The sequence below is a fragment of the Populus alba genome, chromosome 1, assembly GCF_005239225.2.
Source record: "Populus alba chromosome 1, ASM523922v2, whole genome shotgun sequence".
Classification (NCBI taxonomy): Eukaryota; Viridiplantae; Streptophyta; class Magnoliopsida; order Malpighiales; family Salicaceae; genus Populus; species Populus alba.
This window is the reverse complement of record NC_133284.1, coordinates 16,429,548-16,447,798: the sequence shown is the minus strand read 5'-3', so window position 1 is coordinate 16,447,798 and position 18,251 is coordinate 16,429,548. Positions and strand designations below refer to the sequence as shown.

Below are 18,251 nucleotides of genomic sequence, written 5' to 3'. Positions count from 1 at the left end.
GATACAAAATATCTGCATTATCACCATCGCTCGATGTTTAGCAAACAGTATCAGTACTCAGGTAAATTCGCTTCATTCCTGGCAGCATGTTTAAGATAAAATCATTGATCTCAGAAACTGTAGCATTTCTTGGAGTTACAATTGCTCTCTCTCTAAAATAGCATGGATCGATATCGATATCACGAATAGAGGGATACACTGCTGAAACAATTGCCAATATGGGGTTAGATCCAGGTTCAAGCAAAAGATCTTGTGGTATTTTAATCATGGATGCATCATAATCATCAGGGAATAAAACATCATGTTGAGTTCCATCACCAATTGCAAGAATCCAGTTGGCAAAAATAGCAAGTTCTTTCTTTTGATCATTTGAAAGTCCATTGGATGATAGCCTCATATTCTCTGTAAGAGTGAGAACTTTAAATTTAGACCACAAATTAGAGCTGCAAAGAGATGTATGAACAATGTCTTCCTTTGTTCCTCCGGGAATAACAGGTAAAATCTGCCTGAAATCTCCTCCTAATAAAATTGATTTTCCACCGAATGGTTTATCATTGGGCAAGTCATTACCATTTGTTAGGACATCACGAAGCGAGCGGTCTAATGCTTCAAAGCAACACCGATTATTCATTGGAGCCTCATCCCATACAATTAGAGAGGTCATTTGTAGAAGTTGTGCAAGATCGATTTTTTTCTTAATCTCGCATGATGAAGTATCAGAAACAGTAAGGGGGATCTTAAATCTTGAATGAGCTGTGCGACCACCAGGAAGCAAAAGTGATGCAATACCCGATGATGCAACAGCAAGGACAATCAAACCATCTGATCTCAACCGATTGATTATTGTATGCCACAAAAATGTTTTCCCAGTTCCTCCATGGCCATGAACAAAAATTAATTCTTATCTTTTTTCAAGGACAGATTTAACAACACAATCATAAACATTTAGTTGACATTGATTAAGTTGTGGGAAAGCTGATGAATGTTGACATATAAGATCTGCAATATCGTAGTTAAGCTCTTCTCTCAAAAGTTTATTCTTTATTTCTGACAATAAACGCCCATCAGGCATTGGAAGCTTCTGCTTTTCAAGAGATGTGCCAGCAACATTGAAGAGAAGCTCAAGCTCATATAGAACATAGTTTTTAAGCTCATCATCGAATAATTTAAGATTAGGCATGGCAAAGCTGGATTTGAAACGGGTGATAATATCATCATGCATTGAGCGCCAGAATTTATTGAGCAAAACTTCTGGATCAGCAACATCACAGAAAAGAACAACACTGACAAAGAGATTCCTAATTTGAGGAGATGTTGCAGTAGCCATAGCCTCACAAAAGACGTCTTCCCATTCTTTATCATCCCCTAAAAGTCCCAAGGTCTTGCAAGCAAGTTGAAATGTTGGATGCACAACACCCGAAACATTTTTTAGATAATCAAAGCTCAATGCTCCTCTTACATGGTTAAGGAGTAGTCTTAGAAAATAGAGCTCTCCTGAGGCAGGGTGAACATATGTTAATCGACCAAGACTAAAACCTTTTGATCTTGGAATCCATTCTTTTTTACCAGCATCCCAAACATATTTATGTGGAAATTCTGAGTAGTAAAGCTGACGTGCTTCGTGATCAATTCTATTACGTGTGAACCATTCTGTGAGCATTGTTTTTTCAATACCTGGTTTTTGAAGTATTGATGGTAGACTTTCATTTCCTGAGTAAACAACATTTTGATGCAATGGCAAATGGATTTGAAGTCGCTCAACAGGAGGTGATCTTGAATGTATTGGAAATTGTAGAAGACGCCAGACCGCTTCATATGGGCATATAAAACGACAATTCATATACGTATGGATCTCATCAGCATGATCTTTTTCAACAACAACTCTACATCTGTCAGATCCCTTGCTTACGTACTTAAAAAGATACTTGATTAACATTGACTGACAACAGATCTCAATATTTATGTGGGCATTATATCGTAATAAGAGTTCCTTATTATATGAAACAACATATCTGTTGTTGAGCTGAATGCCATTTTTTATAACAAAATTGTCTTTAAGATCACGACGCTTGTAATAAACAAAGCCATTATCATCAAAAACAGTATGTGTCTTGAATTTTTTTGGGAATCTTTTTGAGCAAACTCCCTCGTTCATACACTGATATTTTGGATTTGCAAGACCACATAGACCATGCATCATGAATCTTGAAACAATTTCATAGCATTTTGGATCTGTAAGTTTGTCAGGGATTTCAGCTGAAACAATGGAATCAACATCTTCAGGTGTACGACATTTAAAATTCAAGTGTAGCCAAATTAATATATGAGTGTGTGGCAAACCCCTCTTTTGAAATTCAATTGCACAAACATCTACAAAATAAAAAGAAAACTAAGCCAAACAATCCTAATAAGTGTTGCTACCCAATTTTTGACCCATGTTTTTGATATATTTTAAAAAAATCCAAAAATAGAGAAAAACAATGAAAATCCAAAAAATATGTTTTTTTAATATATTTTCATCATTTTAGCATTTTCAACGTCGTCTAAAAAAAGAATTTAAATTGTTAAAAGATTTTCAAACGTGCTCGACTTTTCACGCGTCATTTTTAAATCATTGATTTTCCGCATTTGAGTCGACGTTGATATTGCTCGTTTCAAAAAATACAAAAAAATAAGAAAAATCAAAATTTACAAAAAGAAAGAAGTTGAGGGACCAAGGTGAAAAACCTAGCAACATTTTTGCCTATAAATACTGGTCTTTAACTCAAACAAAAGGAGGGGGTAATTTTGAAATATCAGAAAATACAAAAAAAATAACCTAACCCTAAACCTATCTCTACCAAGCCTGCCGCCCCCATTCCCCCCTAGTTTGAATTTTTTTCCTACAGCCGCCGGCCACAAACCAAAAGCCAAACAGCCACTTCCCTCAGCCATACACTGTCCCTTTCCCAATTGACAGCCGGCCTATCTTCTTCCCCCCCTACGGTCTCCAGCTCTTCCACCACACCGCAGCCCCCATCTCTCCGTCATCTTCCCTTTCGGCCTGCACACAGAGCCGCCGCTCACTTTTCCTCCAACACCGGACGAGCTTGCCTCCGTCAGCCGCAGCGACGCCCACAGCGTCGTTCCTTCCCTCTCAGCCATCGTCTCAACTCCATCACCAGGAGTCACCGACAGACCACCATCCAGCGTCTCTTCCTCCGATCTGCCTCTCAACGTCGTGCTCACCGCCGGCCGCAGCACACCAGTAACGACCCAGCAGCGGTCACAAGGTCACCGAATAGACCCGACGGTCACAGATCCACAACCACCAGCAGCTTCCCAGTCACCGGCGGCCACCTGAAGCAGAGGAGAAGAAGAACACAACAGACCCATTTGCCGATCTGAAGCGGAGAAGAAGACCTGAGAACAGATCCAGGAAGGAGCAAGAAAAATTAAAATCTACTGTTGTTGCGTGTTCTTGACTTTGCAGGTGGCTTTACTTCACACCGCCGGCGACGAAAGGATGATGGGAAGAAGTCGATCCAGCCCCCCCTGTTGCAGTGTTTTTCTTGCGGCGGCGCGTGAACCCACGCGCCGCCAGTGATGGGGGCGCGTGGGAAGACGCGCCGCCACTGTTTTCTCCCCCCAGAAGCCTTCCCAGCACTGTTCCCGTGCACTGTTCCTGAAGCCTTAGGATGTTTTAGGGTTTATTTTGTAATTTTGAATTGTTTGATGTAATTGTTTTGTTGATTTTTGAACCATTTGTATTTTGTAAATATGGATGTAAAAGAAAAGAAAAGAAAAGGAGAAAGAAAAAGAAAAAGAAACAAAAAATAGTGAAAGTGTATGTGTGTGTTTATTTTTTTTTATTGAATTATTTATTTATTTTCTTTTAATGATAAAATTGCAAATTTATTAAAGAAGAATTTAATATTTTGATCGGATCACGGTTAAGAATTATTAACTTATACGTAAGTGATATTTCTAATTTCCGATGAAAAGACAATTATTAAAACTTCTTTAACACATCAAATTCGCGAAGCAGCTTACCTCAGGTAGGGTGCGTTAGGGGTGTTAATACCTTCCCTAACCACAACCAGTCTCTTACCCGCAGATCTCTGACAAGACCAGTACATCAGGTTTCCTAGTAGCCCTCAATGAATTACTAGGTGGCGACTCCAACGAACCAAATTCAAGCAAATGCAACAACGAGACTTAAATCGCCAGCCCGATGCCGCGCTTCTGATGATTTTTTTTGGGGTGCGACAGAATGGCGACTCCACTGGGGAAGGTACTGTTTCTGACATTATTGGACTAAGCTTTGTATATTTTATGTGTTTAAGATTTTGCATTTTTATCTTTTTTGTTAATATTTATTTCCATGCATTTTATAGAATTGTCTCATGCATCACCTGTATTTATTTTTGAAAGCACACACAAACTTCTAGGTTAGGTGGGGAACTAGCGATCTGCCCTAAGACTATTGGTCAGGGTTCAGATGCGTGAAACACCCAACTCATATCTGAGTGCCTGCTTGGTAATGGTGGGTATACGTGCCTTAACCATTCCTTGCAACGCCCCCATACTGTCTTTACGAAGAACGTCACTGGGCAGATATGAGATCCTTTTGAGACCAGATAGAAAACCTACCCATGTTCACATAATGAATAGAACCTGTCCTTAGGTTGTATGTGCTATCGTTTTTGCATAAGGGCAAACTCTTCTTGAAGCATCTTGAACTCAAGACTTATGGGTGACACATTGGCCGTTGCTCCGAAAATTTTCATTATAGAGTTTGGGCAAAAATCACGATTCTTGTCCATCATACAAGAGTTACGACCATATTGTCACCTCTCGAAGGGTGAGTTCACCATATAGATTACATGTTCATATATTTGTCATGCATGCACCAGAATGAAAGGTAGGTCCCCTATACAAGCTGTGCTGCACGTGATTGGAGAAAAATGATGGAGGTGAAGAAAGATGTCAGATAGAGGCTCATTATCAGATTAAGGTTGAGAGCATTAAATGTGAAGTATCTAGACTCAGATCTGCTCGAACAAGTGTTGAGCATCAAATGGAAAGAGAATATCTGCACAGTCTTCTGTGGGAACACTGCTTGTTCATATCTAATTGAAGTTGTATCTCCCGTTTTTCGTCATGAACAAAAGCAACAACGCCTTCAGTCATCAACTAATGACAACTCTGGTTCTTATCCAATTGCATTGTTAAATGTTCATCGCCTCCACATCATCTAATGGAACCAAACAACTACCGGTCTCCTGTACATGGCGCATTAGTCTTCTTGGAAGCTGCCCTAATTATGAGCTCAATTCCATTTCAGCAGCAAGATGGTCTGAAAATAACAATGATTAAACACTGAACTTCAATGTGGCAGAACTCTCTCTCTACAAAAATCAATTTATGGCTCTGCAAATTGGGAAGGCAAAAGGGGATTTATAAGTTGCATATGCTACAAATATTTCTCTCATCAGTTTCAGCATGGAGACATCTTAGTACATTGAAGATCCATACCTGGTCTGAAAAATACGAGCAGACTTCAAACTTCAACGTAGCAGAGCTCTTTCGACAGGAATCTGTTTGTAGATCCGCAAATGGGAAATCCAAGAAGGAATACAGTAGTTTCAGATCAGCTATGATTTTCCTCCAACAGTGTCAGTATTAAAATGCAAGAGTAGAGAGAAGAGACATGCCTAGACTGAAAAACATGAAGAAGACTGAAACTTTAACAGAGCAGGACTTCCTCTATAGGTGTTTGTTTGCTGCACTGTTAGTGAGAAATCAAAGAGGGGACAAAGGAGTTTTAGATTCATCAGGTGCTCTTCCAATAGAGACAATGTGTGATTCCACACGTCGGTAGTGGCGATACTACAAGTTTCTGGGCGCTGCCAAGATTACCAAGCTGTTAGAAAGTTTTCTAACAATCCTCAACCAACCACGACAACATTGGAAGATTGACATGATGTTGTGAAGATCATTGAAAGAATTGAGCGAGCTATGAAGAAGTGAAGGATTGAAGGTTTTGTTATGGATTCCAGAACCGCGAAGGGAGTTGAATCAGAAGATGACTCTCGATTGAGAAACCTCAGTTATTTTGCCTAGTCAAGTCTCGCTCAAGCATCATTGACTACTCCAATGTCTTTGCCAAGATAGAAGTTCATTTGCCATGTGGCGTAATCCAGACAATATATGCGATGTGATGGTGGGGTCCTCGACCATTTCAGTGGAATAGTTGCAAGAATTTTAATTGAGCAGTGGCCATGTGGGTTTATTTACCAGAATCTGCTAGATTCCAGACTGTTGCTATACGTCGACAGATCTCATGCAACCACCAATTTCTCGGTGGTATAATCCAGATAAGAGATGTGATGTCATGATGGGGTCCTCAACTATTTCAAGTGAACAGTTGCAAGAATTGCAAGAATTGAGTCTGAAAGTTGGTAAGCAAGAGATAAGGAAGTCCCGTGAAGGAGGGGGTCATTGGCTATATTGTCCCCCGAACATCTTTAGAATGACATGTTGATCGAAAGTGCTTGACAAAACGCAAATATTGCCAGAAAAGCTGATTCAAGAATGGTGATGAACAGTCAATCATATTGTTTTGGAATTCTGCATTTTGTTTTGGGATCACCTCTAATCCTTCAACGAAACATGCCTTGCTTTTGTCTCTTTGTTGTTTTGAAATCAACAAATGTTTAGCATTTTATCCTGACAAAATATTTTGATCAAACTCCAACATGCGATAAAGGTTAATCAATCCGGAAGATTAAAAGTGTTTTGATTACAGAAATGACTCTATACTTGAAAATGACATGAGGTGACTAAACAATTTTGAACTCATACCTCCTGAAATTGAACCACACATCATTTAGCTAAGTTTTAGCAGTATGCATAATGACATGTAGTGGATTCGATAGTTATGGACTCGTGAATCATGACTCTTACAAGTCCAAATCATTCATTGGATGAGGTCAAAATTTATCAGTTCTAACTGACCTTGCTTGAAATGAGAAAAGGTCATCTTTGATATCCCTTCACTTTCTAAAGGTTATATCCCTTGTAGTCCCATTTTGAGCTGAATAGAATATTCTTTTCATGAAAACCCTGACTAGGATCACACCCCATACTGGGGGCAGATAAGAGATGTTGGAGACATTGATATAATTAATGGATAAAGAGGAAGGCTTAGAACAAAAGTCCAATGATTGAAAGAGAGCTAGAAGAAGACACATAGACTGGGGGCATATAAGAAAGTTTTGAGGAAGGCTATGATGAAAAAAAAAATGAAAAAAAAAGGAGAAGAAGTTGAAATTGCCTTCACTTAAAGACAAGTCGAAGATAAAGGAAAGAAAACGCCTATCATGTCTATGAAAAGCAAAAGCAATTTCAATCAAGGACACAACAAAAGTCAATACCAGAAAAAAAGACTAAGCTATAAACGTGACTTTTGGTGTCCATTATAAAGCCTCTGATGTTATCAGATGATTAAGGTTGGTTATTCATCAAGGAAATGTGGATTTGCATTATGACTTATGTTAAGAAAAGTCTAAACTTTGAGGTTAACAAGGTTATATGTCGTTTCCTCTACAAAGACAACAATAGAAAAGAGTTGATGAATAGTTGATGTTGATCCTAGGTCTTTGAAACCCTCAAACACCTTTTGAGCCTGTGAAATTCCTTTCTTTCATAGCCATGAACCATAGCCTGCATTACGTGTTTTTAAAAGCCCTTTTTAATCAAGCAAGAAATTTGAACCGATAAATGGCGCTTCAAAACTTAAAGAGCTTTTCCATAAGGGTCGTGACTCCATGAATTAAGCTACTGGTTATTATGCATGCTGATAAAATAAATGCTAAGAAAAGAAACAACTTTTCTTGATAAAGCCTGAGCATCTTGTTTTTGAAATTCACAAAAATGTCACCTCATCACAGACCATCAAATGATATACCCAATATCGAGGATTCAAATTGATACAAAGAACCATGGAAAAAGCCATTTTAATCCTACAACGGGTCGATTTCTGTTTTCAAAATACAAGACAATCAAAGGACTGTGTATTTCGAATAACGTGTGTTGGGTCTTTGATCAAAAAGCTTGATTTTCAAAAGATTTCCAAAAAAGGACATCTCTGATTTCATTTCAACAAACTAGACTTTGAATAGACATGATCTTTGAAATATGAGAGTTGATTCCAGAACAAGGAAGATTATCAAACACAGAAGAACATCGATTGAGTATGCAAAATCATTGATAGAAATGACATTGAAGTCCTCGACACTCCTTGAAAAGTTGAGCAGCTGGGGGCAATACAGTGGACCTTAAGAAGGAAAACAAACAGTATCCAGATCAGCTGGGGGCAAAGAAAGAATCAGATGATGAGTCATCAAAGTCCCGGAAAGTTATGATTATCATCTGACAATGACAAAGGAAAACATCATTGAGTATAAACTGATGAACGAGCATTCATATCATTGCTGGGGCAATGTTGTTCAAAGACAATCCATGATTCAGTGAACTTCAGCAGCAATTGATGAGCAACGCTGCACTTAAAGGATATTTTCATATCTCCATCTTGGGTCACCCTCTGAAACATGGCTATGACTCCTGACAGATGTTATCGGGTGAGTGCATTTGAATGAACATCGAACATATGCACACCACCAAGACTGACTGTGGAACAATGATGCACTTGAAGGACAATCTCATATTGTCATCCTTTGAAACATGGTTATCGACAGACGTTACCACGCAACTGCATTGAATGAATGTCAGAAAGGCACCCACCCCGAAGACTGACTGTGTGGGACAATTTGTTTTGAAGCCAGATGAGCACTTCACCGCATGAGTATGGGTGATAGAAGTAGCATCATTGATGAGGCCGAGGCATTTCTTTTCACAATCTGATTAGAAGAGTTGAAAGGAGTCTATGAGAAGAGCACTGAGCATACAACCATGAGCCTTTGTACTGCAAGCTATGAGATGCATGATTGGATGACTGAATGAGTTCCAAGAAGGCTGATGATAACATGTACTTAAAGAGTACTGTTTCAAATAGAGGCAAGTTCATGACTGATTAACAATCTTGATGGGTATTGGCATGATGCACACAATCAATCAGAGGATAATTCTCAGAAGAAGCCAGGAGAGAAAATCCTTCATGATGAATCAAGCAGTACCACACTTGGGGGCATGATCAAGTTAGGGGGCAATAAAGAAACATATGATAGGGCTGGCTTCATGATTCCCATTCTAAGAAAATGTCGAGCAAAATTGGCAACCTTTAAGATAAAGAAGCGGAGGACAAAGAAGTACGATGATATCAAGTCTTTCCTAGAGATCAAAATCACAAGAGATGACTCGAGTAAGCAAGAACGAAGAAGCCATCGAAGTTCATTGCCAACACTCCAACTTTTGAGAAAAGAAACACACCATGAAGAAAGGGGGACCTATTTTTCTCAGGTAAGTATACATGCATATTGATCATAATGCATGGTCGATGTTTCGCCATCATCTCGGGTAGTGCGTTTTTATAACCCTACCTCATTTCGAGTGCGCCGTTGAGCCTCACTTCCCAGGTAGTGCGTTTTCTAACCCTACTCATTTCGAGTGCGCCTTTGGGCCCTCGCAAACATTTTTTCTTGGGTAGGTCACCCATTACAATGAGACCACACTTCATATTTTTTTCCATCTGGTAGGTCACCCATCATAATGAGACCATTTTTTCACATTCTTTCCCACCTGGGTTTGGTCACCATCACAACGAGACCGTTCATCATATTTTTTCCATCTGGGTTGGTCGCCCCATTACAATGAGACCACATTTCATATTTTTTTTCCAATTTTTTGGGTAGGTCACCCATTACAATGAGACCGCCCACTTCATATTCTTTTCTATTTGGGTTAGGTCGCCCATCACAACGAGACCGTTCATCATATTTTTTTCCATGCTGGGTAGGTCACCCATTACAATGAGACCCCCACTTCATATTTTTTCCATTTTCGGGTAGGTCACCCATGATAATTGAGACCGCAACCTTCATCATATTTTTTCCATCTGGGATAGGGTCACCCATTACAATGAGACCACACTTCATCATATTTTTTTCATTTGGGTAGGTCACCCTTTATAATGAGACCGCCCCTCACATCACATTCTTTCTATTTGGGTAGGTCGCCCCATCACAACGAGACCACCTTTTCATATTCTTTCCACGTGGGTAGGTCACCCATTACAATGAGACCACACTTCTTCACATTTTTTCTATTTTTGGGTCGGTCACCCATACAATGAGACCAGCATTTTTCCAGGGTTAGTCACCCGTACAATGAGACCAGCATTTTTCTAGGGTTCGTCACCCGTACAATGAGACCAACATAGGGTTCGTCCACCCGTACAAATGAGACCAGCTTTTTTTCTAGGGTTCGTCACCCGTACAATGAGACAGCACTAGGGTTCGTCACCCGTACAATGAGACCAGCACCAGGGTTCGTCACCCGTACAATGAGACCAGCACCAGGGTTCGTCACCCGTACAATGAGACCAGCAGCACCAGGGTTCGTCACCCGTACAATGAGACCAGCACCAGGGTTCGTCACCCGTACAATGAGACCAGCAGCACCAGGGTTCGTCACCCGTACAATGAGACCAGCTTTTTTCTAGGGTTAGTCACCCATACAATGAGACCAGAATGAGATCGCCAGATGGGATCTCATGTAGCTTTGGTTAAAGGGAATCGCCAGATGGGATTTCAGGTTAACCGAGTTACACAGTTTAGTTCCAGTTGAATGAGGTCGCCAGATGGGATCTCATGTAGCTTTGGTTAAAGGGAATCGCCAGATGGGATTTCAGGTTAACCGGGTTACGCAATATTTTCGTTCCAGTTGAATGAGGTCGCCAGATGGGATCTCAGGTAAACCCAATGTGTGGGCAGGTCGCCCGTGAAAATTAGACCTATTGGGAGAGCGCCAGATGGGATCGGATCGCCCGTTGAAAATAGACAAGGGTGAGTATGTGTGGGTCGGTTCGCCCGTGAAAATTAGACTTGAGTGAGTACGTGTGGGTTGGTCGCCCGTGAAAATAGACTTGAGTGAGTATGTGTGGGCAGGTTCGCCCGTGAAAAACATATCAGTGTGAGTGTGTGGGCAGGTCGCCCAAGATAATGAAATCATTTTCCTTTTTGTTTTCTTTACAAAGCTTACTATGCAAAATTTGAGGAGTTTTGCTTCGTAAGCATTGTTAAAGAGGGGGCATCTGTTGCTACCCCATTTTTGACCCATGTTTTTTGATATTATTTTTCAAAAAATCCAAAAATAGAGAAAAACAATGAAAATCCAAAAAATATGTTTTTTTAATATATTTTTCATCATTTTAGCATTTTCAACGTCGTCTAAAAAAAGAATTTAAATTGTTAAAGATTTTCAAAACGTGCTCGACTTTTTCACGCGTCAATTTTTAAATCATTGATTTTTCCGCATTTGAGTCGACGTTGATATTGCTCGTTTCAAAAAAATACAAAAAAATAAGAAAAATCAAAATTTACAAAAAGAGAAGAAGTTGAGGGACCAAGTGAAAAACCTAGCAACATTTTTGCCTATAAATACTGGTCTTTAACTCAAACAAAAGGGGGGGTAATTTTGAAATATCAGAAAATACAAAAAAAATAACCTAACCCTAAAACCTATCTCTACCAAGCCTGGCCGCCCCCTCTTCCCCCCTGGTTTGGAATTTTTTTTCCTACAGCCGCCGGCCACAAACCAAAAGCCAAACAGCCACTTCCCTCAGCCATACACTGTCCCTTTCCAATTGACAGCCGGCCTATCTTCTTCCCCCCCTACGGTCTCCAGCTCTTCCACCACAACCCCGCAGCCCCCATCTCTCCGTCATCTTCTTTCGGCCTGCACACAGAGCCGCCGCTCACTTTTCCTCCAACACCGGACGAGCTTGCCTCCGTCAGCCGCAGCGACGCCACAGCGTCGTTCCTTCCTCTCAGCCATCGTCTCAACTCCATCACCAGGAGTCACCGACAGACCACCATCCAGCGTCTCTTCCTCCGATCTGCCTCTCAACGTCGTGCTCACGCCGGCCGCAGCACACCAGTAACGACCCCCACCCCGCCAGCAGGTCACAAGGTCACCCGAATAGACCCGACGGTCACAGATCCACAACACCAGCAGCTTCCCAGTCACCTGGCGGCCACCTGAAGCAGAGGAGAAGAAGAACACAACAGACCCATTTGCCGATCTGAAGCGGAGAAGAAGACCTGAGAACAGATCCAGGAAGGAGCAAGAAAAATTAAAATCTACTGTTGTTGCGTGTTCTTGACTTTGCAGGTGGCTTTACTTCACACCGCCGGCGACGAAAGGATGATGGGAAGAAGTCGATCCAGCCCCCCCCTGTTGCAGTGTTTTTCTTGCGGCGGCGCGTGAACCCACGCGCCGCCAGTGATGGGGGCGCGTGGGAAGACGCGCCGCCACTGTTTTCTCCCCCCAGAAGCCTTCCCAGCACTGTTCCCGTGCACTGTTCCTGAAGCCTTAGGATGTTTTAGGGTTTATTTTGTAATTTTGAATTGTTTGATGTAATTGTTTGTTGATTTTGAACCATTTGTATTTTGTAAATATGGATGTAAAAGAAAAGAAAAGAAAAGGAGAAAGAAAAAGAAAAAGAAACAAAAAAAATAGTGAAAGTGTATGTGTGTGTTATTTTGTTTATTGAATTATTATTTATTTTCTTTTAATGATAAAATTGCAAATTTATTAAAGAAGAATTTAATATTTTGATCGGATCACGGTTAAGAATTATTAACTTATACGTAAGTGATATTTCTAATTTCCGATGAAAAGACAATTATTAAAACTTCTTTAACACATCAAATTCGCGAAGCAGCTTACCTCAGGTAGGGTGCGTTAGGGGTGTTAATACCTTCCCTAACCACAACCAGTCTCTTACCCGCAGATCTCTGACAAGACCAGTACATCAGGTTTCCTAGTAGCCCTCAATGAATTACTAGGTGGCGACTCCAACGAACCAAATTCAAGCAAATGCAACAACGAGACTTAAATCGCCAGCCCGATGCCGCGCTTCTGATGATTTTTTTTGGGGTGCGACAATAAGAATAGAAAGTTGTAATGTTTAGAAGAAATGAGATAAAAAATAAGGCACCTGCAATTATCTGACTAAAAGGCTTGCCTGATTTTATGAAGGCTAACATATCAATAACCTTCGATCTAAAAACACGTGTAATGATATCAGGCTTGTCTTCATGTTTGTATATTCGACCTTTTGTAAGCTCCCTTCGTATCTCAGGCCAATTAACATTACATGTGAATGTAATAAATAGGTCAGGATTCCCGTAGGCTCTACATATAGCCATTGCATCCTGGTAATTATTGATCATATAACGTGGGCTACCAGTTAAAGAAGATGGAACAATGATTTTCCCAGTTGAGAAACCTTCAACATCCCCATTAAGCACAACTTCATGGATACCTTTATAAATTTCTGAACGCAAATCTTTTTGATTAGCTCTGATATAATCAAGACGATCTTCTTCAACATTAACAAATGCATCGACCAAGAATTGTTGGTACAAACGACCTCCTTTAATGATGGTATTATCGCACCCAGGCCTTTCATTGATAAGGTAAGCATAATAAGCTCGCATCGGAACTCTTGACCTTTTCCTTGTTTTTTCATGTCCTTGGCTAACAAACATAATATTACAGGAGTAGCCATCTTCACCATAAGGAAACAAAAGGGGATATTGTAATGCCATGAATTTTGGATGTAATTTTGAGATCCTTTTTAAAGAACCTGAAAAGGATTCAATAATTATATCTCGTTCCGAGAAAAAATCTCTAATATCTCCAACAACCAACCACCAATGTCATTTGATTGTAGGATCATCATTATTGGCGTGAATCATGGTTTTGTTTTCCAAGCAAGCGAAGTTTATAATCAATAGATTGAATATTTTGAGTTTTGTCTCTAGCTTTGCGAAACAATTTGGCAAGCTCGTTTGTTTCATCAAGCATTCTTAAAAGATCCACAACAATATTCTCATCCAGAGATGATGATTTGGAGCCTCTTGTAAATGGTAAAAGTCTATTTGCAACTTCATGAGCAGTGTCAAACATATAGAGCTGTGCAAACTTTGGTGATTCTCCATCAACAGGTAAGAGGGAGCCCATTAAATGATGACAATGACCGCTTATCTTAAACACATATGGAGCTGGTTGATCATTAACAGAAGTATCAATCTTTGCACCCATTGATGTGAAAGCAAACATAGAGTTATAAGCTCGTATATTGTCCCGAAATTTTTTTGAGGCAGAGCCATTGCTGGGATCAAGAAGAAAATCAAGAATTGGAGGAGTTGGTTGCATAGTTGGAAGGGAAACTCGACCATTAAGGCAACAAAGTGAGAAAGATGGATTCTTTTTGGAATGAACGTGCAAGACGTTCTTGGAGCCAAAAAGCGCGTTACAATGGGACATGTAAAAGTCTTATCACCAAGTCAACATACTCGCATGTTTCCCCTAGAAATTACAAAGAAATGAAAGATAATGAAAAAAAAGAACATGGATGATTATAAGGTATATATATATATATATATATATAAAAGCAAATGAGAGCTAGGGAAATTTCAAGGTAAACTCACTTTTTCGTTTTTTTTGGTATTCAGATTTGGCCACCCAATAGGCTTAGATAAGCAATTGGTCCCTGTGTGGTGCTAGTCTCAAAGCTAGTATTGTTATTGATATTTTCATCGATGGTCAATCCATATGCAAAATGTGCCTGACTTGTTGATGCTATCGATGAAGAAGTACTATTATTCGAGATTGAACAATTTGCTTGTAAGGAAGTAGAAACACGATGCACCATCATCAGTTGTATGTAAAAGCGAGTGATCACTGATTAGATGATCAGAGTTGTATGGTGTTGCTTGCGTTAATGAAAAAAAATTTTCACCTAAATTTTTTTCACTATAAATATAGATTGTTGAGTTGTATGGTGAAGAAACAACAGGTACATCATGGAATGGTTGTAATCTTTGTCGTTTGCTTGTCATAAAGTCGTCAATTCTAAAAGTCAAAAGATAAATTTAAATGGTCAAAAATAGACAATCAAGACAATTTTAATAACATGGTTAGAATTGAGAATATAAATGGAAAAGAAATAAAAATTCCATGAAAGAATAAGAAATCAAACAGAAAACCTAATCATGAAATAGAGGAAACATGAACGCATGACAAAAGTAGCATTGATTTGAAAAAAAATGAAGCATAGAATGGAAAAGACAAATATAGCAACAAAGAAAGCATGGAAAAAGAAGGCCAAATTTGAAAATAAAGGTGCACCTATAGCTCCAATGAGATAGGAAAAATGTAGTGTTTTAGCTTCCTGCAACGTGGAGATAGTTGAACAACAATTGAAATAACATGCCTGCAATAAATGGTGAAAAATAGAAAGTCATGAAGCAAACTTGAATTTGAGAGGTGGACAATAACAACAATAAAAAAAATACATGTGACTACAAAAATCGCAAGCAAACAATTAGAAAAAACATGTTCATTATGCTGCAAAATTAAGAGTTGTTGCAATGGAAAGAAGCAAATGCAATAATAAAGAAAGTGTGGCATTTGTTGCAATAAACAGAGGTGGTACGAAATGAACTTTTTTTTTCTCACCAAATTCTTATTGTAAACCAATTTAACCACAAATTATATGCAATTCAATTCAAAGTGAAAAATGTGTTCATTGTGCTGCAAAATTTAGAGCTATTGCAATAAAAAGAAGGAAATGCAACCAAATAAAGAAAGTCAGTGGAACTTATTGCAATAAACAGAGGTGCTATGAAATGAACAAACTTTTTTCTCACCAAATTCTTGCTGTAAAGTAATTTAGCCACTAATTATATGCAATTTAATTAAAAGCATTAATTCAGCCACCATTACATGTTCAAATTAAAATTATAGGAAGTAACAATATAATTTTAACAAAGGAAATTTTCTTAATGCAAGCATTGTTGAAAATAAAATTAGCTAGTCATTATATGTAATTGAATGAAAAAGCCTTGACATGAGCAATTTATATTGCTGTGGAGAAAATAGAACAAAAAAAAATTGGTTAACCATAATGTTGTCTACCATTTCAACCACATTACATGCAATCAAATCTAAAGTCATAATTCAACTGTCACTTATCTACAATTTAATTCGAAATCTAATTAAAATTAAATCGTAAGGAAATGATTTCTAATTTTCCAATCAAGCCAATTTTAATAATATGGTTAAAATTGAAAATTTCAATGGAAAACAATAAAAAACAAATTACTGAATGAAAGAAGAAGAATAAAAAAGTCAACAAAAAAGTTAATCATGAAATAAAGGAAACCTGAACATATGAAAAAAATCTAAATTAATTCATAATAAAGCAAGCACATGATGGAAAAGAAAAATACAGTGATAAAGTTGCAGGGAAAAAACAGGTCAAGTTTGAAAATAAAAATGTACCTATAACAGGAGTGAGACAGGAAAATTGTAGTGTTTCAGCTCCCTGCAACCTGGAGATAGTTCAACACCAATTGAAATAACATGCCTGTAACATTTGATGAAAAATAGAAAGTCACCAAGGGAATTTGAACTTTAAAGACAATAACAACAATTGAAAAGGATTTTTTATTATAAAAATTAAAAGCAAATAATGATGAAAAATGTGTTTAGTTCGTTGAAAAAATAATAATTGTTGCAACGGAAAGGAGCAAATGCAACATAAAGAAAGTGAGTAAAAGTTGTTGAAATAAACAAAGGCAATAATAAATAAATAATTTTTTTCGACCAAAATCTTGTTGTAAAGTAATTCAACGACTAATTACATGCAATCCACTTTCAAAGCAACAATTCAGCCACCAATCACATGCAACTGAAATTGATTAAAGTCATGGGAATTAACAACATAATTTCAGAAAGAGAATTTTCTTTATGCAAGTGTTGTTGAAAACAAACGTAGCCAAAAATCATATGTAATTAAATTGAAAGATCTTGATCTGAGCAATGTATATTTGTTGAGAGAAAATAAAACCCAACAAAACAATAATGATTAAGCATAAAGTTGTAAAACATTTTAGGCACAAATCATGTGTTCAATTGCTAATTATATATAATTTAATTCAAAGGCCAAGGGAAAATAAAACAACATGTCAAAAATTCTTCACTTAACCTGTAGCATCTTAGATAACCATGTCAAACCAATAAACAATTTAATTCACTGTTTCCAAGCATAGAAGTAATAACCTTGATTGGCTTAATTATTTCATTAGTTAACCAAGCAATTGACATTCAAATGGAAAAAATCTTCTTATCTCTTATTTTTAAGCATCTTTTATTTTGGAATGTATCTCTTTAAATAACTTTTAACATGAGTTCAATCAGCTCTTTTTTAAAACACATATCACTAAGCATGAGTTCAAGCAACATCTTTTTAAAAAAAAAAACACAACAACAAGCATATATTTTCCAGCAAAGCAAAAGAATACCCCAATCTCAAGCTATCATTCAAACAAAGAATATCTTTAATGTATTTGTTTTTTTTAACCTTTATTTCAATATATCTCTAATACTTCATTAATATAAAATTTTTGAGGCATTGATTTTAATATAAAAATGGTGAGATTATGAGAAAAAATTGATATAAAAATCATTTTTAAAGAGGTTCACCCAGCCCAAAAACTTAAGCTTTAAGTTATGCCTAGCCAATCATTGTCTCATAATTTTTCCAGCACTTGAAATATCAGAGAGCTTTAAGTTATGTCTAGCCATTCACTGTTCTTTAATTTTTCCAGCACTTGAAATTTTAGAGCAACTCAACACAATTACTTTCCTTTTTCCTTTAAGAGCAGTTACATTACAGGATTGAAACGCAATCCATGCATGCATTGAGGTGCTTTTATGAACGTGGAAAAAATTCAAGAACATCCAAAAATTTTTATAAAACCAACAAATCCAACTCAGAATCAACATGTAGCAAGAAATCGCCATGAAATATCCCAACAGAACCAAAACCAAAACCAGTATCAAGCATCCAAATAATAGCAAAATATAAATCCAAGAAAACACATAACAACCATATAATTAAGTTATGGATTGAAACTTAGTTGTTGTTGTTCCTTTTTGCTACACAATAAAAATGAGTGGAAAATTCTTATATATACACAGCAATATAATGATCTAGTATATTATAAGGTGCTTAA

At 37.9% G+C, this 18,251-nt stretch overlaps 1 protein-coding gene across 1 annotated transcript; it reads right to left on the bottom strand.

The window, feature by feature from the left end:
* Positions 1–37: 37 nt before the first annotated feature.
* Positions 38–14,385, bottom strand: LOC140954350 (uncharacterized). The gene is made up of 7 exons (XM_073403690.1): positions 14,003–14,385; positions 13,163–13,704; positions 11,899–12,263; positions 3,287–3,402; positions 2,985–3,205; positions 991–2,256; positions 38–822 (listed from the first exon to the last, which is right to left on the bottom strand). Exons 1-7 carry the CDS (start codon positions 14,383–14,385, stop codon positions 38–40), a joined length of 3,678 nt encoding a protein of 1,225 aa, XP_073259791.1.
* Between the last annotated feature and the right edge of the window lie 3,866 nt (positions 14,386–18,251).